Source organism: Zootoca vivipara, chromosome 5 (assembly GCF_965207765.1).
Source record: "Zootoca vivipara chromosome 5, rZooViv2.hap1.1, whole genome shotgun sequence".
In the NCBI taxonomy this organism is placed as follows: Eukaryota; Metazoa; Chordata; class Lepidosauria; order Squamata; family Lacertidae; genus Zootoca; species Zootoca vivipara.
The window spans coordinates 75,759,741-75,782,203 of record NC_142588.1 but is presented as its reverse complement, the minus strand read 5'-3'; the positions used below and the strand labels follow the sequence as shown (position 1 = coordinate 75,782,203).

The window sequence follows — 22,463 nt, the reverse complement described above, 5'->3', positions numbered from 1 at the left end:
AGGTCCATCTAGTGGCAGGCAGGCGGCGGGGGCCGGTCACTTCACTTTTGGTAGTGGAACAGAGCAATATTCACAGCAGGGTTAAAAGGCTTCCTATTGAATAGATTCGGGAGTGAAATTAAAACACAATAGTACATTCTGAGAGCATTTTGTTGTGATTACTTTATATTAATCAGAGAAGTATATGCTCCTCAGAAATAGATGCACATGAGCTAATACATAATTGATGGAGATTGCCCCCATCAGGGCAGTCTCGAGCAGGTTGCGCGCCCTGGCGCTGAGGGGCGGAGATCGCTCCGGCGCCCCTGCCCTCGCAGGGCGCAGTATGGCTTCCACGCGGCTTCGCTGTGCAGCGCCCTGCCTACTGGCCTGGTGCCCTGGCGCCCTGCGCCACCGGGACTCTACCTAGAGCCGGCCCTGGCCCCCATGTAAGTTAGGTTCATTCATTTCAAGGGGTCTTCTCTGAGGAAAACGTAGTTGAATGCCAACCGTTGAACGCTACCTTGCTCTCTTTTTTATATGAACTACTTTTTCTCATCCATAGTCAATTTGTAGACATGATTTACCTATTTAATTTGTTATGTTAAGGTCCCATCTTTCTTCCAAGATTAGGGGGTTGCACTACATGACCCTCGGGGTCCCTTCCAGTTCTATGATTCTATGAAACTCAATCTAAATGGTGTACTTGGCATTCTGCAAAAATCTTCCGTCTAGCCACTTGACCAAGATCTCCCTCATTTTCCAGTAAGGGCTGCTTTGTTGCCATGGGCAGCCATCCAGGGAGGCCCAGGAGCCATGGGACCAGCCAGTAGCCAGGGCTGAAGCCTAAGGGTGCAGAACCAAGGACATGCTAGACATCCGGGGCAAAGACCAAGACAACAACAAAGGACTAAACAAAAGAAGGGACTAAGGTGTAAACAGTAATACTGGGGCACACCAAAAGATCTTGATATTTGAGCAAAGCTTAGCAAGAAATAGTCTTTCCTGTCCAGGATAACCCAATGGCTAGTTTGGAGTCAGCCCATGGCCTGAAGGTACTTCATTAAGAAACTCAGACTTGCCATTCAATGGTTCACCACATGGGAGTATTGCACCGAGATCGAGCAGTTCCTGACAATTACGTGTCTTCAGGTCATGTCTTGAGGAATCAATCCACTCTGCTTTCTCATTCAATTTTAGAGTAGCTGCTGTTTTAAAAAGAATTCAAATACTACTGCTTCTTTGGCTATGACCCCCTGAAATCCTGCTGATCCAGGACAACAGAGAAGGATAAATCTCTTCTCCACATAAAATAGTTTCCTTTTATGACGATGATTGTTTCCCACCAGAGGGTGGTAAAACCACTTGAGATCCGAACTGCCATTGAATTACATAAAGGCATACTATGCAGATTTCTTCACGACCTTTCAGAAGCTGTGAAAGTGCTAAGGGCACAATCCAAAGAAAGCTCTTGACTTTAATGAAATCTAAGCATGAGTGTGCTGTCTCCATTGAAATCATCCAGCGGTCCTTTACCTCTTCCTTTGACCTTTACCTTTACCTTTACCTATATGCACTGTAGATTTAAAGCACGTTTAAAGTATTTCCTTCCTCCCGAGGAATTCTGAGAGCTGTAGTTTGTTGTGGGTGCTGGGAAATGGTAGTTGTGATGGACAAACTACAGTTCTCAGGACTCTAAGTTAAGGCAGTGCCATGCTGCTTTCACTTTCCTCTTCTCAACTCAATCTTCCTCTGCCCCCCGGGGGATGTACATGACAAGATACTTTCATTCCCCCTGTATTGGAGTAAGATTCAACTGCCAATCAAACTGGCTTCTGCATGTGCTTTGGGGCTGGGTGCCATCTTGTCCTTCACCTCAGGCAGCGAAATGTCTTGAGCTGACCCTGCCACTCACGGGGCTTGTTAGGCGAATCTCACCCAGTGATTTGCCAGGATTCAATAAGTTAGCTACTTTTAATTTCTCAGCTCTGAATTCTGGCAACCTGTCCCTTGCAAATCTTCTTTTAAGCTGCAGGGCACAAGCAAAACCAGCCAGGTAACAATTCAAGAATTACCAGAACATCAAACTTGCTGTGCCTTTCTCAGAAATTGTGTGGATAATTCAGTGGTTAATTAATTTAAGGCCAGTGCTATGCAGGCTTACTGACAAACACAGGACTCTTGCTGGCTAGTGTTTGGTGTCTCCTGATGCTTCCTTCCTTGCAGTCTCCTGCCTCTCTCTCAATGATCTTTGATGAACAGCCTTTCCCTCCCAACACATGACATTCTCTCTGACCCAGATATTCAGCATATAAGGAAATTAGAGGCTCACTGCGCAGCTCAGCTTCAGTGTTTTCTCCAGTCCACAGAAGAATAGGACTGGAAATGAAAATCAAGTGTAAATGCATGGAAGCCGATACGAAAACAACAGTGTGAGATCCACACCAGACATTTTAAGCATGATGATACCACTTGGACAGTTATAGAGAACCCTTGGAACTGATTTAGGATGGATCATAATAGCTCAGAGGTAGAACATCTCCACATAGGGCCGGGAGCAAATCTCCACCTGAGATTACTTATGCCAGCTCCAAGATGTTATATAGAGAAAGCCCCATTGTGGGCCTCTCTGTTGAATGAATGAGTCTTGAGCCTCCAGAATGTCTAATACTGAACCCTAAGAGTGCATGGTGGTGGTGAAAGAACCACTCTACATCCATGGAACAATTCACGGGCATAGCTGAGGTGTATGCGGCAGACGTGCTCTTTCATTGGCAAAGCTCCATCAATAGACAGGCACTTCCATACCCTCCTAACCAGCTCCAGTCACTGTTCTGAGGGTGTGGCCTAAGTAAAGTTAAGTGCTGCATCAGCTAGAAGACTCAACCACTAGGAAGTTCTGCTTTTTTTCTGCAAAGCTTGCTCTTCCAAACATTTTTTGCACCCTCTACATAAAGAAGATTGCTTAAGAGTGGTTTGTTGTATCTCGGTAGGCTGCATCTAACTCAATTAGGAACAAAGGTGTTCAGAGGACATGACATAACAGGTTATCAAGGCTTGAAGGAAAATATCACTGCATTCCTCTTTACAGAAACATTGAGCTGCATCATACCGTCGGTTGCTTAGATCAAAAATATTACTGAGGTTTTGAAGCTCACTTGCATAGCAGGTCTTTTCCCGAAACTTTGGTTTCACCCTCATCCGGGATTCAAATACTCTGTTTGCTGATTCAATCTGCATTCTACAGTCTGCTTTGTGAAATCCTAGGAGCCTGCTTACAGCGTTCTGAACATGAACATGAAATTGACTTATCTTCTTCTAGCTCTATGCACAGCCGTCATATTCATCTTGGTCTGGGCTTTCCAAAGCAGAGGAGGGAAGGCCATGCTTTGTGACAGCCATCTCCAGGAGATGGGACTGGAAGAAAGAGGCCATGGAATCTACAGCCAGGTATTTGCTGATTTAACTCCGGAAGAGATCATGGAAGTGAAGATCTACCTGCAATACAACCTGGGGGTGCCATTGGTAGAACCTCCTCAAGCCAAGCCATCGGACAACTGCATTTATTCTATCACCCTTCAGCTTCCTCCCAAAGCTGAAGTGCTGCAATTCTTGGACCACCAAGGGACCAGGCCCTCGCGGCAAGCTCTGGCTGTACTCCATTTTGGAAACCAGGAGGACCCAAATGTCACAGAGTTTGTGGTAGGTCCTCTTCCAAAACCAATATACCACCAAGATGTCACAGTGCAGAAGTATGGAAGGAAGTTGCCTTACTACAAAAGGTTTTTCTTAAACAATGAGTTCAAAGAAATCCTTAATTTCCTGAAGAACAAAGAATACCCCAAGGCTCCAAACTTTATGCAGAAAGTACTATATTACAATGGAAGCAATCTCATAAACTTCCGTGCATTACCACCTGGACTAAAATCAGGAGACCGGAGAATCTGGGTTGCTCATTTCCAGAATGTCCCTGGTAGTTACCTGCATCCAGTAGGATTTGAAGTCCATGTGGATCTCAGCAGCCTAGACGTTTCTCATTGGAAGGTGCTAAAAGTCTTCTATAATGGACAGTACTTTGAGGACATGCACGATATTGAGAGACAGTTCATTATGGGACATGTTAAAGTAGCCAAGGTCAAAAAGGCTCCTTTGGATGGAGGCTATTCCTCACTGAAGCAGAGGGTTCCCCACCAGAGACTAGGCCCCTTGCACTATGAACCTCGTGGTCCCCGCTACCGCATCTGGAATAACCAGGTTTTCTTCATGTCCTGGAGTTTTGCCTTTGGCATAGATGCCAATAGGGGGCCACGTATCTTTGATGTAAGGTTTAAGGGTGAGAGGATAGTTTATGAGTTAAGCTTGCAAGATGCATCTGCCATCTATGGCTCCAACACTCCAGCGGCAATGTTGAACAGATTCATGGACCTAAGCATTGGCATTGGTTCAAGTGGCTCCACTCTCATCCAAGGTGTGGATTGTCCTTACCTGGCTACTTATTTGGACAGGCACTATTTTCTTGATTCCTCGTTGCCTGTCACTCGCAAAAACTCTATCTGCATCTTTGAGCAGAATGCTGAGGTCCCTGTGCGACGCCATTATGACCGCTCAGAGCCTCCGTTTTACGGAGGGTTGGTCGATTCTGCTCTGGTCTTCAGGTCCATATCTACAGTTGGTAATTATGATTATATTTGGGATTTTATGTTTCATCAAAATGGAGCTGTTGGTGTTGCGATCCATGCAAGTGGGTACATTCAATCTGCTTTTTACTTTGGCGATGCCTTGGAATTTGGAAACAGAGTTGAAGAGTGGACATTGGGAACAATTCACACTCACAACATTAATTTCAAGGTGGATATGGACATTGGTGGTAAGTCTATGCCTCTTTTTTAACTTTTATGGATTGCAGTGTTTTCTATTGCTGGTAAGTGGATGTCTCTTTTGTGACTTTTCTGTGCCTGTTTGTGGCTTGCTTGCTTGCTGACAGCTTATAGCCCATACAGAAAGAATCATAGAATCATAGAATGGGGGACTTGGAAGTGACTCCGAGGGTCCTCTAGTCCAACCCCCTGTAATGCAGGAGCCAAAGCTATTTAATCCCTGACAAGTGGTCCTCCAACTTCTGTTTTAAAACCTTGAAGGAAGGAGAGCCCCCCAACTTTCAAGATGGTGCATTGAACTGTTGAACATCTACTCTCAAGAAATTCTTCCCATTGTTTAGCCATAATCGCCTTTCCTGTAATTTGAATTCATTGGTTTGTTTCCTATCCTTTGGAGTACCAGAAAACAAGCTTTCTGCATCCTCCATGTGACAGCCCTTCAGATACTTTTAAGAAGGCTATTGTATCTTCTCTATGTCTCCTTTCTTCCAGGGTAAACCTATCCAACTCCCTCAACCATTCCTCATAAGCCTTGGTTTGCAGACCCTTGATCATCTTCATTGCTCTGTTCTGCACACATTCCAGTTGTCAATGTCCTCCTTAAACTGTTGCTCCTTCTTAAAATATGTTTTCCTTGTTACGGTTTACACAAACAGCTTACCAGTTACTTCCTTTTCATGCCACTCTCTCTGCCAAGAGCAAGGGAAAAACAGGCATTCAAGGCTCAGGGAACAACAGTTTGCAGGAAACCTGAGCTGCTGCTCGTCTCCAACACTTGGAGTTTGCTACCACAGACATAGATTTTGGGCTGTCCTGAAGCCAAGTACAGCTTTCGGCCTGCAGGTATTCTTGTGACTTGTATGTTTATAGAATCTGCAATCTCTTGAGATTTCAGCAACAGACTCACTTATTCTGTGTAAGGCCAGGTGGGAGAGGCTGGAGCTGATGCCTTGCTGTGCCTTTCTCAGAAATTGTGTGGCTAATTCAGTGGTTAATTAATTTAAGGCCAGTGCTATGCAGGCTTACTGACAAACACAGGACTCTTGCTGGCTAGTGTTTGGTGTCTCCTGATGCTTCCTTCCTTGCAGTCTCCTGCCTCTCTCTCTATGATCTTTGATGAACAGCCTTTCCCTCCCAACACATGACATTCTCTCTGACCCAGATATTCAGCATATAAGGAAATTAGAGGCTCACTGCGCAGCTCAGCTTCAGTGTTTTCTCCAGTCCACAGAAGAATAGGACTGGAAATGAAAATCAAGTGTAAATGCATGGAAGCCAATACGAAAACAACAATGTGAGATCCACACCAGACATTTTAAGCACGATGATACCACTTGGACAGTTATAGAGAACCCTTGGAACTGATTTAGGATGGATCATAATAGCTCAGTGGTAGAACATCTCCACATAGGGCCAGAAGCAAATCTCCACCTGAGATTACTTATGCCAGCTCCAAGCTGTTATATAGAGAAAGCCCCATTGTGGGCCTCTCTGTTGAATGAATGAGTCTTGAGCCTCCAGAATGTCTAATACTGAACCCTAAGAGTGCATGGTGGTGGTGAAAGAACCACTCTACATCCATGGAACAATTCACGGGCATAGCTGAGGTGTTTGTGGCAGACGTGCTCTTTCATTGGCAAAGCTCCATCAATAGACAGGCACTTCCATACCCTCCTAACCAGCTCCAGTCACTGTTCTGAGGGTGTGGCCTAAGTAAAGTTAAGTGCTGCATCAGCTAGAAGACTCAACCACTAGGAGGTTCTGCTTTTTTTCTGCAAAGCTTGCTCTTCCAAACATTTTTTGCACCCTCTACATAAAGAAGATTGCTTAAGAGTGGTTTGTTGTATCTCGGTAGGCTGCGTCTAACTCAATTAGGAACAAAGGTGTTCAGAGGACATGGCATATCAGGTTATCAAGGCTTGAAGGAAAATATCACTGCCTTCCTCTTTACAGAAACATTGAGCTGCATCATACCATCGGTGGTTGCTTAGATCAAAAATATTACTGAGCTTTTGAAGCTTACTTGCATAGCAGGTCTTTTCCCGAAACTTTGGTTTCACCCTCATCCGGGATTCTAAATACTCTATTTGCTGATTCAATCTGCATTCTACAGTCTGCTTTGTGAAATCCTAGGAGCCTGCTTACAGCGTTCTGAACATGAACATGAAATTGACTTATCTTCTTCTAGCTCTATGCACAGCCGTCATATTCATCTTGGTCTGGGCTTTCCAAAGCAGAGGAGGGAAGGCCATGCTTTGTGACAGCCATCTCCAGGAGATGGGACTGGAAGAAAGAGGCCATGGAATCTACAGCCAGGTATTTGCTGATTTAACTCCGGAAGAGATCATGGAAGTGAAGATCTACCTGCAATACAACCTGGGGGTGCCATTGGTAGAACCTCCTCAAGCCAAGCCATCGGACAACTGCATTTATTCTATCACCCTTCAGCTTCCTCCCAAAGCCGAAGTGCTGCAATTCTTGGACAACCAAGGGACTTGGCCCTCGCGGCAAGCTCTGGCTGTACTCCATTTTGGAAACCAGGAGGACCCAAATGTCACAGAGTTTGTGGTAGGTCCTCTTCCAAAGCCAACGTACCACCAAGATGTCACAGTGCAGAAGTATGGAGGGAAGTTGCCTTACTACAAAAGGTTTTTCTTAAACAATGAGTTCAAAGAAATCCTTAATTTCCTGAGGAACAAGGAATACCCCAAGGCTCCAAACTTTATGCAGAAAGTACTATATTACAATGGAAGCAATCTCACAAACTTCCCTGGATTACCACCTGGATTAAAATCAGGAGACCGGAGAATGTGGGTTAATCACTTCCAGAATGTCCCTGGCAGTTATCTGCATCCGGTTGGATTCGACATCCAGGTAGATTTCAGCAGCCTAGACGTTTCTCATTGGAAGGTGCTAAAAGTCTTCTATAATGGACAGTACTTTGAGGACATGGAAGATATTGAGAGACAGTTCATTACGGGACATGTTAAAGTAGCCAAGGTCAAAAAGGCTCCTTTGGATGGAGGCTATTCCTCACTGAAGCAGAGGGTTCCCCACCAGAGACTAGGCCCCTTGCACTATGAACCTCGTGGTCCCCGCTACCGCATCTGGAATAACCAGGTTTTCTTCATGTCCTGGAGTTTTGCCTTTGGCATAGATGCCAATAGGGGGCCACGTATCTTTGATGTAAGGTTTAAGGGTGAGAGGATAGTTTATGAGTTAAGCTTGCAAGATGCATCTGCCATCTATGGCTCCAACACTCCAGCGGCAATGTTGAACAGATTAATGGACCTAAGCTTTGGCCTTGGTTTAACTGGCTCTACTCTCACCCAGGGTGTGGATTGTCCTTACCTGGCTACTTATTTGGACAGGCACTATTTTCTTGATTCCTCGTTGCCTGTCACTCGCAAAAACTCTATCTGCATCTTTGAGCAGAATGCTGAGGTCCCTGTGCGACGCCATTATGACCGCTCAGAGCCTCCGTTTTACGGAGGGTTGGTCGATTCTGCTCTGGTCTTCAGGTCCATATCTACAGTTGGTAATTATGATTATATTTGGGATTTTATGTTTCATCAAAATGGAGCTATCGGTGTCAGGATCCATGCAAGTGGGTACATTCAATCTGCTTTTTACTTTGGCGATGCCTTGGAATTTGGAAACAGAGTTGAAGAGTGGACATTGGGAACAATTCACACTCACAACATTAATTTCAAGGTGGATATGGACATTGGTGGTAAGTCTATGCCTCTTTTTTAACTTTTATGGATTGCAGTGTTTTCTATTGCTGGTAAGTGGATGTCTCTTTTGTGACTTTTCTGTGCCTGTTTGTGGCTTGCTTGCTGACAGCTTATAGCCCATACAGAAAGAATAATAGAATCATAGAATCATAGAATGGGGGACTTGGAAGTGACTCCAAGGGTCCTCTAGTCCAACCCCCTGTAATGCAGGAGCCAAAGCTATTTAATCCCTGACAAGTGGTCCTCCAACTTCTGTTTTAAAACCTTCAAGGAAGGAGAGCTCACCAGCTTTCAAGATGGTGCATTGAACTGTTGAACATCTACTCTCAAGAAATTCTCCCCATTGTTTAGTCATAATCTCCTTTCCTGTAATTTGAATTCATTGGTTTGTTTCTTATCCTCTGGAGTACTAGAAAACAAACTTTCTGCATCATCCATGTGACAGCCCTTCAGATACTTTTAAGAAGGCTATCGTATCTTCTCTATGTCTCCTTTCTTCCAGGGTAAACATATCCAACTCCCTCAACCATTCCTCATAAGCTTTGGTTTCCAGACCCTTGATCATCTTCATTGCTCTGCTCTGCACACATTCCAGTTGTCAATATCCTCCTTAAACTGGTGCTCCTTCTTAAAATATGTTTTCCTTGTTACGGTTTACACGAACAGCTTACCAGAAGTTACGTCCTTTTCATGCCACTCTCTCTGCCAAGAGCAATGGAAAAACAGGCATTCAAGGCTCAGGGAACAACAGTTTGCAGGACACCTGAGCTGCTGCTCGTCTCCAACACTTGGAGTTTGCTACCACAGACATAGATTTTGGGCTGTCCTGAAGCCAAGTACAGCTTTCGGCCTGTAGGTATTCTTGTGCCGCGGCTGGGAAGCATCCAATGGGCTGGGGGGGGAATGCTAGCCATTCCCCCCCACGCGAAGGCCGCGTGTGCCCACAATATCTCCTCCCCGTGAGTCGGGAAGAGATTTTCTCTGATGGGTTGAAAAATGTGGAATGGGGCACAGTGGTCTACTGAGGGATCAAGAATCCCAAACTGGAGTTGGATCTACAAATTGGCTCTAGGTTAACCTAATGTGACATTCCTTTCAATTGTGCAGCAAGCTGCTGTCTGTGTGGATTTTCTTTATTCAGTTACGGATTGCCCTCCTTCCCCAGATTTTCATTGAGACTGTTGTGCTTAGTGAGGGAAAGATTAAGCCTTCCTGCTTTAGCCAGGATTCTGATAAAACCTGGCTCCTCACATGGTTATGAGGCTTGGGGACAGGAAGCTACCATTTGGCACAAATGAATGCTTGGTTGCTTGCTTCCTTTCTTAAGTCTCATAGCTGTGCAAAGAACTAAATTTCGTTCAAATCACATCTGGGGAGGGAAGGGTTTAACCTCACCTCTGCATGTGCTATGGCCGCAATGGACTTAATACCTGTAATTTAAATAAAGGGGGGGACCAGTGTGTGCACTACACATTTAGAGTAATGTTTAGTTTGACCCTCTGGCAGTCTCCCCCTCTTCCCTTCCAGCCTATCAGAAATTATTCAGGAGGGTCTCAACCCTCCCATGAGGCTCTTTTAGGCCACCACAGATAGGTGGAGGAAGGGATGGGAAGCCTTCCTTTGATGAACTTCCTGAGGTTATTTTATCTTAGTGTCTAAGCTTTGATTTGTCTTTATTAAAATATTTATAGCTTGCCGCAAGGCAGCTAAGAAAACTCAAGCCAAATAAAGTACAGTAGGCATTTTAAAATAGCAAGATAAAAATGAGTTAAAGTTCAGCAGAACATAATGCCACCAAATTTAATCATCTCTTCATATCTGTCTGGAGCCTGACAAATGCTGTCTAGATCTGGAATCAGCACTTTACATGTCCCCGCAGGTGTCAAGGAACCTGATTTGCAGCAATGCTGAAGGTGGTTCTGCAAGTTATTTGCATTTGCTTATTTTGCTGAGACCATTGTAGACTCATTCTTCTACAGGGCTCAGCAGCCTGTGAAATCTACTCCCACTTCTAGATGTGTGAAAATAGATGAGATTATGACCATAGCATGGTCTTTGCTGACCTCGGTCCAGCAGATAGGATCCAGGTGTAAGGTATTTGGCATGCAACTTGGGTGGCTTCCAGTCAGAACGACCACCCAGGTAACTGCATTTATAATTGGCCAGCAGATATTTTTTTCTGGAGCATAGTGGCTACTTTCCCCACACACAGTTGACCTGGCTGTGATTTGTTTCATAAACCAAGCAGTTCCAAATGCCACAGAGTGTATGAACTCTCCCATAACTATGATACCACCACGATGCCACAATGTAAGGGAAGGGCTGTAGCTCAGTGGTATAAAATTTGCTTTGCATGCAGAAGGTCCCAGGTTCAAACTCAGACATCTCCAGGTAGGGTTGGCAATGAAGGAGCAATGGAGAGCCCAGTCAGTATGTACAATATTGAGCATGACCCCAGTGGCCAGTAGCCCCTGTCCTCTCCCTTCCTTGGCCGGGAAAGATGGGGGAAGCTGCCAACCACTGAGCCACATCATGCCACTCTTGGCTCCAGTATCAGCCTCCTCTTCTTTGTCTTGCTGTGCCACCGGCTGCTTCCCCCACCCCACCCCATATGGTGGGAGGAGAAGGAGCCACCAGCCACCAAAGCTGCACCACGCCTGGCTCCACATTTGCCCTCCTCTGCCATCTGAACATTGGGGATCATTAAAAATATTTGGGGGACACAAAGTGCCTTGGACCCTAGGAGTTGGCACTCATGGTTGCATTTCCATGTCAACAAAAGCTGCGCTTGTGTGGACATGACCAAGCAGCTGAAAAACATGGTGTCTCGACAGTTGTCTTCATTTGTTTTCTCTGCTAGGTGTGAAAAATTCCCTGGTAGCCAATGACATGGCTTTTGAGACAGTCAAGGCCCCTTGGAGCCCAGAGAATAAGATCCACCGGATGAAGATAGTAAGGAAAGTCTTGGACACTGAGAACAAGGCTGCCTTCCGCCTTCACGACAACATGCCAAGGCACATATATTTTGCCGCCAACAGCACAAACAAGTGGGGCCATAAGCAAGGCTATCGGATCCAGATGGTCAGCTTTTCTGGAGACCACCTGCCAGAAACAGATCCAATGGAGCGAGCCATCAGTTGGGGAAGGTAAGTGACTAATTTTTAGATGCTGAAACCCAAATGGGAAACCCAGGGACATAGGTAGCTGCCTTATACTGACCTTGGTTCACCTATCTCAGTATTGTCTACTGTACACTGACTGGCACGTCTTCTGGATGTCAGACGGTGTTCTCTCCCAGCCCTACCTGGAGATGCTGAGGACTGAAACCGAGGCCTTATACATACCATGGCCCTTCTTCATGAAATTGAGGCTCCTTAACTCCAAGGGTGTTGAGATTTTGAGTGCTTTGGTTTGTGTCCATCACTCTGTCTCTCTCCTGGCTCCATCTGAGTCCCTGCAAACTTTGATGATGTCTGAAACTTTACCGGGGGGGGGGGATGTCCAATGCCAGGGCTCAGCAGAATATGTAGTCATGTGGTCCAGGAAACAAAATTTAGGCCACTATGTAAGAAGTTGAAAACTAGGACGTTCAAGGTCGCTTTCTCGGAAATGCTACCTGTTCCGTGTACAGTAGACAGGGCAAGCTAGACAGGCACAGCTGAGACGTCTCAATATGTGGTGTCAGGAGGAAGGTAAAGGATTTGTTATGCTCTGGGGAATGTACAAAGGAGAGGAACCAGACTGCTGGTGTGTGATAGAGATAGATGATAGATAGATAGATAGATGATAGATAGATAGATAGATAGATAGATAGATAGATAGATAGATAGATATAGATATAAAGTCACAGAACCACTTTTATTCTGATCATGGGCTGAAAGCCAACAGAAGCTGACGAGGGTCCAGTTTGGGAGGGTGAAAATGTTAATGATTGTCCAAAATGTATAGGGGAGAACTAGACATTGCACAGGAGCACATGATAGAAGTTCAAAGCACTGCAGGGCAAAACACGCATGCCAAAGATATGTGGAGAGACACACAGTGTATATGTTTTGATACGGTTATGCTAGAAGCCTCACAGTCAAGCTGGGATGTTTGGTCTTAGATAAAGTGGGTATAATGGGAATCTGGTAGCTTAGTGTAAGCTGGTGGGACATGGTTATTATCTCTGGATACTACTCAATAGGAAGGACAGGGAAGAGCATTCTGGAGGTGGTGTTTCTGTTTGTCAAAGAAGATATGGATTCTAACAAGCTAGAAACCCCCAAAGTCGCAGGCAGCTCTAGAGAAGCTAAATTTGGGAGCCTATCCACCTTCTTGAGAGAATGACCAAAGTCAAGCACTACCACAACTGTGGGGAACCCGTGGGCTTCTAGATGTTTTTGGACTACAACTCGCTGCCGGCCATTGACCATGTTGGTTGGGGTTGATGGGAGTTGGAGCAGAACACCTGGAAGGCAGCATACTAACCACCCCTCTTCTGTAGCTTACTGCTGGATCTCCTTCTTAGGGTAGCTGGGATTCCATACAGTAGTCTCAGCTGTGAACTGCTTTTCAGGTACAAGCTGGCTGTCACCAAACGGAAAGAGAAGGAACCATTTAGCACCAGTATCTATAACCAGATGGACCCATGGACACCTTCAGTGGCCTTTGCAGACTTCCTAAACAATGAGAGCATTATCAATGAGGTGAGTCGTGATCCCTATGGGCACTGACAGATCTACGCTATCACCCTGAATCCACACAGCGACTGGAAACTTTGGATATATTTAAAAATATACAGGATGAGCAGATATCATGGGAGTGCATCAACAGCAGCTCATTTTATCTGAAGCTTCTCCTGCACCATCCTTTTCTCTCACCAGGCCTTTCCCTTGGATAACCCTTTAACATGGTTCGTTGTGTCTCCCTCTGGCAGGACCTGGTTGCCTGGATCACCGCTGGCTTCCTGCATATTCCACATGCTGAGGACATTCCCAACACTCCAACGCTTGGGAACGTGATTGGCTTCTTTTTGAGGCCTTACAACTATTTTGACGATGATCCTTCCATGGATTCTCCAGACAGCGTTTTCTTCAGCAGCCAGCAGGACCCTACTTCCTGCGACGTCAACTACCTCGCCTGTGTACCAAAAACAGCTGCGTGCTTGCCCAGCTTCCCACCTTTCACTTATGAGGGCTTCCAAAACATGACGGTGCTCTGATGCCTTCTAATTTTGGGATGGTTGGGGATGTTTTGAGTTAGGGAGAGGGTGGGTGGCTGCTGAACAGCTCAGCATGAAATCTGTGTATACCAAGAGCAGCGAATCCCAGCTCCATCCAGTGTCTTTGAAACCCAAATCTTAAGCCTTGCTTCCACACATTGCACATGTTCGCTAGTTGCATTTGCAAGAATCTTTTGCTGGGACACTGTGCTGGGCAAACAATTAGATCACCATGCATTTTACATCGCTTGCTGTTTGCCAGACAAAGCTGCAGTGTGCCTGCGGTTGTGATAGCACAAGTGACCATATTTGCCTAGCATACTATCAATTTACGATGCCATTTGCCTTCCAGTAAACTCAAGCCTATTACCAAGAAATTTAGTGTGTGGCTGCTCACAAATGGCCTGTCAGGAAGATTTATGCACATCAGTTCTGTCAGTGTCAATCCAAAACCAGATTTGTTTAGCAAAAAGCAGGGATAGGGTAGAAGGAAATGGAAGTCAAAAGTTAAGCAGTACATTGGGTTATTCTTTTTAATACACCTGAATTATATGTAATTTTTTAATTTGATATTTCTGCAAGTAGCAGTACTGATTATAGTTTTAATGGAAGCACACCTCCAAAACTCAATTAATTTGGTGTCTTTGGCACCGTTTTGCTGAATTGCTTTTCAATTTGGTAAAAGGCAGACTAGATTGCTATGCTTAAGTGAATGGGGTTTTGTAGTGTCTCATTCCACAGACGTCAGGAGAAGTCAAGCATCACTCCACCTGTCTGGCTCAAAATTTAATCCCTGTCATTTTTTTAAACACACTGGGGCACCTTTATAATGGGCACTGTCAAGCTGCCACATTGAAAGACTCAATACAGGTTTTATCAATAATTGTGTATCTGTTTCTTAGACATATGTCCACATCTCCCGAGCATTGAGAATTGCAAATGTTATAAAAAAATGTATCTCAATCATTCTTAGTGGCAAAGAATCTTTCAGCGGAGGAAATGCAGGTTTACTCCCTCTGACCGCCACTGGGAACCTGAAGACATTTTCTATTTCTGAGTTTGCAGCTTTCCCAAGACAAATATGGTACCTTTCTGGACATCTGGGCAGTCTACATCAATCTTTGCCAACCTGGTAAACATATGCATTATTTAGACACATCTGGGTTGACACCAGCATCCTGCAGTCAGGATAGAACATGAGACTTTTAATCTCAGGGTTGTGAGTTTGAGCCTCACTTTGGGTGAAACTTTCCTACATTGCAGGGGGTTGGATGGCACGACCCCTTTGGTCCCTTTTCCATTTCTGTGATTCATTGAGCTATGATCCTTTTAACCCACTAAAACCCAGTGAAAGAGAAGGTCGGACCTCTTCCCGTGCTACTCAGAATTATGTCTGAACCAGGAATTGTGCTTTGTTTCACTCAAACAAACCGTGATCAGTCAAGGTATGTTATTGGCTTAGAATTATGGTTTGGAGTAAACAAACCATGATCCCTGGTTGGGATGTAATGTGGGGATTATAGTTTCTTTCTCCCCCACATGAATTGGGAGCAGCTGCAATAGCTGCAATAGCTGCAATAGCTGCAATAGGCTAGGAATGGGAGGCTCCACCAATTTCAGTTTCTCATTTTTCCAAACTTAAATTCAGCTCTCTACATTTCCATAGCTGCCAAGTTTTCCCTTTTCTCGTGAGGAAGCCTATTCAGCATAATGGAAAATCCCTTAAAAAAGGGGATAACTTGGCAGCTATGCATTTCTGCATCAGTTTCTTTTTTAAAAAAAAGTGCTCATAAAAAAATCATTTGTTTTTTAGGGCTTATTTCTCATATTCTGGGATCCTATGGGAGGAAGGGTGAGATATAAATTTTACAAATAATAATCTAAACATTTAACAAGCCTCCCCCCCCCCCGAATCTATGCATTTAGTATGCCATTTTCACTAATACATACATTTTTGCACACATTATTTGGCTGGGAAACAGCATCACAAAAGTCAAAGAAGTGTGAATTTTGAAGGATGGCCGTGATTCGGTTCACACATGGTTTCAGGAAGCACAAATTGGGTAGATCAGCCTTTAAATGCAAACTGGAACAAATTCATCCCCTGTCCTTCCAATCAGCCCATGCACAGTAAACAACGGTTCACTCTGATGTCCAAACTTGGCCAGTGTACTTTATTATTACATTTCAATTGTATCTGATAAGATATGATTCATGGCACAATACATCCATGCTTTAAGTTTAGGACTGCACTGCTTTCCTTGTCTAGAAATTGCATGCTCACATATAGCAGGTCTTTACTTCTTTACTCATGTAGATGTCAGAACAAGTGTTTACGGTCAGGCATGCCAACTCGTAGGGGACAAGGCAGTTTTGGCCTCCCCAAAGTATTTTTTGTGGGGGCTGAGCCCCCTCAATATTCAGTTTTGGCCTCCCCAAAGTATTTTTTGTGGGGGCTGAGCCCCCTCAATATTCAGGGGGCATTTGGCTCCGCCCCCTGGCTCCTCGCAGCATCACACATGTGACATCAGGGCATCGAATGGTGTTGCACACGGCCTCCCTCAATCGTCCTAAGAAGATGGCACCTCTGTTTAGTCCAGACCACTCCGTATTTACAGAAGCTGTCCCAGCTTCTGAGAATGTCCCACTTTCCCTTTGGACGTCCCTATTTTCATCAGAGAAGGTTGGAGGGTATGGAGTTATCAGATCCCGAGCCATCTGAAGGCAGTCCTGTATAGGGAAGGGTTTTTGTTTTTTAAAAATGTTTTATTATGTTTTATGTATGTTGGAAGCCACCCAGAGTGGCAGCCCAATCAGATGGGTGGGGTATAAATAGTAAAATTCTTTTTCTTATTATTATGGAATAAGATGTCCCTATTTTCATCAGATAAATGTTGGAGGCTATGCAAGCCATTTCTGCTTCACTTTCATAACTTTCCTAAAATGGCTTGCATTATGTCCTTAAACTTTGCAAGTTCCAGGTCCGGTTTTGCTGATCTGCACCCCCCCCCAGCTTTTAACTAAATGAACATACTTAAATAAACTGCTGCTGGGAATGTTAACTCCATGCCCTTGCTCAGAACAACAAGGACTGGAAAGGAACCAATCTCAAAGGTCAACACGTCTTGTTGGGAATACATTGTTCGCGGTAGAAATTATTTCCACTAGATCAGGTGTGTGTGGTATATAATTAGCCGGAGCACAACAGATAGGGCTGGCATGGCACAAGAGCACCCTGGCCAAAGAGGTTCCTTTGACCCATATTTGACCCATATTTCTGTGTTATAAAGGGAACAGAACCATATATCTTTCTACAAGGACCTGGATCCTATTCTCTAAAGGTCTGTTATCTCCAGTGTCAAATTTAACCTGCTTATCCTTGTCTCCTGGCATGTCACAATACACCAGGCATCACTCGGCATATGTTTAGCGTGAGAACACAGAACAACAGCCAGTGATATGTTTCTCAGACTGTCTGAATTTATTCAGATTTGACCATCATTTAATTTGCCTCTGTGCCACCTCCTGTGGAGGTGAAAGCAATCATTTCATGGCCACTCCCACCATTAGTCAAAGCAGGGGCTGGGAATTTCAGGCCTGGGGGTAGACTGTGGCCCTTCAGGCATCTCTATCTGGCCCTTACAGTCCTCCCTAAGGAACACCTTTGTCCCAGACCACCCTGATCATCAGCCCTGCTCCACACCTTCTTTGACTGCTTCTGTCTGACTGAAATGTGTCCTTGGCCTGTAGTAGTGCCTCTTGCCTGCCTGAGTGAAGGCGTCTGTCTCTGTATATTTATCTATATCTATTAGGGTGATGAGCCGCAACCCCAGACTGGACCTAATGGTCAGGGGTCCCTTTACCTTTACCTTTATTAGGGTGATGACTCTATTACAACCTCATTTCCCTGTATCATAATTTGATGAGCTTTCATTAAAGATTAGATAAAATATTACTTTCAAAAAGATTTGATTAAGAAAAACCTCACGCACAAAATGATTTAAAAAATTTTATTTATCAGTTTTTTGACCATTTTTGAAGTCACTGTAAGCAGATATAAAATTGAACCCAAGCTTTAGAGTCACATAAATACAACATTATATAGGGTCATCAAACACACAAGGAAGCTTTTTTCAGCTGCAGTAACAGTATAGACGCCGCTAGAGGACGATGTTTTGCTACCTCTCCTATAGGTTCTTTTCCCAGCATGCCCGGCAGGGTCTGCTGGCTGAGTTTTGAGGTCCCAAAAAGGGGCTTTTACCTTGCGCAGGTGTGACATTTGTATACCTTATGTTGCTAAGAACACTCCCCATTGTGGAATGTGGTGTTGTGTCCAAATTTGATACAATATATATATAGAATTGTTAATACAATTTTATGAAATGGTAAAACGGCATACAAAAAAATTAAAAACGGTTTGTGCGTGACCCTTTTTAAATATTTCAATGGAATATACCTCATTTTAGTCATTAATTTGCAAAAGTTCATCCATTTGTGCTACAGGAAATAATTTTTGAGAAAAAAATATGAAAAAGTCATCACCCTAATATCTATATATTTCTGGGTGTTTTCCCCCAAGGGTGTCTCTGGCCCCACAAACTAGGGGAAGCCCAGCCAGATGGGTGGAGTATAAATAAATAAATTATTATTATTATTAGTTCCCAGAAAACTACCCACAAGGCAATGTGGTCCTTGGGTTTAAAGTGGATCGTCATCATGAGGAAGTTGGTTCAGGCAACAGATGCTTTGAGGTGGTGCTGATAACAAGAACCAGCAAGGTTTTGAAGGGCACAACTATGTGTGCTATCCAGGCTGGTCTGTTCCTCCTATGTTCCAGTGCTACCCTTGGGTGAGCTAAAGGATATTGTCCTATCACCCATGTTGAAATAAAATTCAACCAGGCCTCCTCCAACCAGGGCTTGGAATGCTGAAATAAAATTCAACCAGGCCTCCTCCAACCAGGGCTTGGAATGCTCTGCCCATCATTACCAGGTCTAGAGCTTTTTCAGTTTTGCTCCTCTGGGCTTGTGGACTTCCAATTCTTAGAATGAATTTAAGAGACTAGTAATCACCTGTGCAACAGACTTCTCTATACTTCTCTGCCTATTTCCCTGTACTGTACTTAATGCCTAATATCAACATTCCTTGCTTGCCAAGGAGATGGACATTTTATAATGTGCCTGCTTACTTCTTTTAACGCTCAAGGCGTTAAAAACTTTATAGATGTCTACTGAGGGAACCAGTCAAACAGATGTTAATGCCATTAACAGCATGAAAGTGTTTGGCAAAAGAGGATTTTGACCATTAAGGTCATAAGTTGTAACAGAATTAAAATTTTCTTGCAGAAAACAACAACAACAACAACAACAACAACAACAGGGGGGGCAGACCTTGGTCTTTCAAATTTCAATGGTGCCCTGTGTGGGGCCAAAATTTGGCTCCTCAAGTCTCGCACCTCAATTTACTATGTCATCATAGCTATGACATCTTGTGGCACCCCCAAGGCTAGGTGCCCAGTGCGGTAAAACCAGTCATACTGCCCTAAATCCAGCTCTGTTGAGGACAGGGGTGTACCCAGGATCAGAATTAGGGGGGGGCAAGGGGCAGGGGCAAGGGGCGGAAGGGGAGGGGCCACAGTGGGAATGTGGGCGGGGCTTCGTGGCCTGCGCCTCCCAGCTCTTCCGAGGAGGCGGCCCCAGGCTCCCGCTCCCGGCGCGAAGCTCCAGAGGTGCGTGGGGAACGCGAGCCTCTGGCTGCCTCCTCCGTTTACGCTCCCCGCTCCCGCTTAGCGCTCCTCAGCTTATGCTCCTCGCGCGCCTCTGGAGCTTTGCGCCGGGAGCGGGAGCCTGGGGCTGCCACGCTGCACCCCTCAGCCTTTTGCTTTGGGGGGGGGGCAATTGCCCCCTCCTGCCCCCTGCCTACGCCCATGGTTGAGGAAGGATACAATTTGTGCATCTCTCCAGGAAATAATTTTTGGATACAATTTGTGCATCTCTCCACTGGGATAGATGTGTATAACTGATTTTGCTTGAGACTGAAAGCCTTAATCAGCTGTGAATCCTGTTCCTGCTTCTGTCTGATTGTCACCTCTGAAACACCCAAAATATTACTTATTTACTCTTTTACTTATTTACTACTCCTACTCATAAATTAATAAAATTATTACCCATTGCTCACCAGCAGGTCCTAGGGAGAGTGACAACAATTCAGAATTAAAACCGTTTTACAGCCACAAGAATTTTCATTTGTTGCTAGAAATGGATCATTTCACTGATGTCTTTATCATGACAGTTTTTGAATTATTTGCAGTATAAATGTTGATATCAAACATATCCAGAGCAGTCATCAGAGGAGTCTTTTATAGAGATTTATGTACAGTACTTTCTTCCATTTTCCCCAAGTGTTTCAGTCCTCATGCAAGTCTCTCTTTGCACTTTGTGCCCAAAAGCTATAAAATAGAATTGCATATCAGATCCATTTTTCCAGATACCACACAATGTCTTGTCCAAGCTTAAGTGCTGTCAAAATACATATATATATATACACAGTATGAGAAATAGTATTTCATCTAACAAAATGTGCCAGCCCCTCTCACTAATCTTCATTTATATACAGGATCCTGCTTAGTTGTTCTAAGGCAGTCAAATCATGGATTAGATTGCTCATTAGGGCTTAAGTGTAAGAGGGAGTGGATTTTGTCCAGCATAATGAAGGTAAATCTGGGAAGCCTGAGAGGAAAGAAAATGCAATGAATGCAGTGAATTTTAAACTGAGACCAGGCAGAACTCTACATGCAGATTTATTCATTTGCTGCTTTATTCGTTTTTCTGTCTGAAGTAACCCCCCAATATCTAGGTACATAGGAACCAAGGCTAGTCAAGTTATTTTTGCATCTGAGGTGGAAAATCCTATAAGCACCTCATGTGTAAGGAAAACATAAGAAGAGCCTTGCTCCGTCAGGCTGGTGGTCCATCCATTCCTGCATCCTCTTCTCACAGTGGCCAACCAAGATGTCCATGGGAAGCATGCAAAGCAGGACCTCAATGCAGCAGCATTCTCCCCATTTATGATCCCCAGCAATTGGTATTCAGAGGTATACTGCCTCCGACAGTGGAGGTGGTAGAACAGGCTTCCTCAAACTCGGCCCTCCAGATGTTTTGAGACTACAATTCCCATCATCCCTGACCACTGGTCCTGCTAGCTAGGGATCATGGGAGATGTAGGCCAAAAATATATGGAGGGCCGATTTTGAGGAAGCCTGTGGTAGAACATACAATACAGTAACAATAAACTATATGACTAACAATCTGGTTGCTTTTCATGGTACCCAAACTCAGCTGCCTGAAATGGCCATCTCACTTTGCCTAAGGGTAGGGCTGGCCCACATAAGTACTCAAACTGAAGAATGTTGAATTCTGCACCATAGTCTAAATCAGGCACCCCCAAACTGCGGCCCTCCAGATGTTTTGGCCTACAACTCCCATGATCCCTAGCTATCAGGACCAGTGGTCGGGGAAGATGGGAATTGTAGTCCAAAACATCTGGAGGGCCGAAGTTTGGGGATGCCTGGTCTAAATCCTATGCAATTTAATGTGTGGAAAATTACATTCATATCAGACTTGGTTATATCTAATGAATTCAAGCCAGCCTTTCCCAACCTGATACCATCCAGGTATTTTGGATTACAACTCCCATCATTCCTGACCATTCCCATGCTGGCTAGGGCATGATGGGAGTTGAAGTCCAAAATATCTCAAGGGTACCTGGTGTGGTCATTAGCATTACACCAGAACAGAGGATACCTCCTAAAATAGGAACAGAAGCTTACGGCATCCAGAGTTTTGTGATTCCTTGTTCCCATAATCCCTATTCTCCTTTTGGTCCAGCTAAAGTTTATTCTGTTTTGGCCTGGTGATAAAAGTGAAATGACACTCAAGATGAAAGAGTCAAATATAAGTCCTCCACTTTGGAGCAAAGTTTTAAGCAAAGCTTCATTTAATTCAGGCATCCCCAAACTTCGGCCCTCCAGATGTTTTGGACTACAATTCCCATCATCCCTGACCACTGGTCCTGTTAGCTAGGGATCATGGGAGTTGTAGGCCAAAACATCTGGAGGGCCGCAGTTTGGGGATGACTGATTTAATTCCTAATCCCAGTGAAAAAAAGCATCAAGTTCGTGGTTATATCTGTGCAGGGATAAATTGCAGCATGACATGTTCTGTAGCTCAGGGATAGTCAATGTTGTGCCCTCTAGATGTCATTGAACTACAACTCCCATCATGCTTGACCATGCTGGCTGGGACTGAGTTGTCATCCAAGAACATCTGAAAGGCACCATTTTGGCTACCTCTGCCTTAGCTTTATTAGAGTCATTATAAAAAAAGGTACCAGAACTTCCTTGACTGACCAGTGAAAACACCACCTGAGAATTCTCCACTGCTCTACACTAATAATGGACAGAATGACCTGTAAAGTGTAAGGTCTCAAATTCCTTTCTTTTCCAACCATTGAATGCAGATAACTTACAGCTTACACTAGTGAGAGAAGCAGGTGCAATGCATTCCAGATTTTGCTCTATTTAAAGCTCCAGAAGCCTCAGAGATGTAACAGAGATGTAACAGCAGAGTCGAACATTAAATCAGTTCTGCTTAGACACACAAGAGAGGA

At 44.5% G+C, this 22,463-nt stretch overlaps 1 protein-coding gene and 1 pseudogene across 1 annotated transcript; both read left to right on the top strand.

The window, feature by feature from the left end:
* Positions 1–3,075: 3,075 nt before the first annotated feature.
* Positions 3,076–5,353, top strand: LOC148685738 (amine oxidase [copper-containing] 3 pseudogene; annotated as a pseudogene).
* Positions 5,354–6,990: 1,637 nt separating this feature from the next.
* On the top strand, positions 6,991–15,339 carry LOC118094056 (amine oxidase [copper-containing] 3). The gene is made up of 4 exons (XM_088669111.1): positions 6,991–8,589; positions 11,454–11,739; positions 13,152–13,281; positions 13,512–15,339. Exons 1-4 carry the CDS (start codon positions 7,014–7,016, stop codon positions 13,794–13,796), a joined length of 2,277 nt encoding a protein of 758 aa, XP_088525237.1. The 5' UTR covers positions 6,991–7,013; the 3' UTR covers positions 13,797–15,339.
* The last annotated feature ends 7,124 nt before the right edge of the window (positions 15,340–22,463 follow it).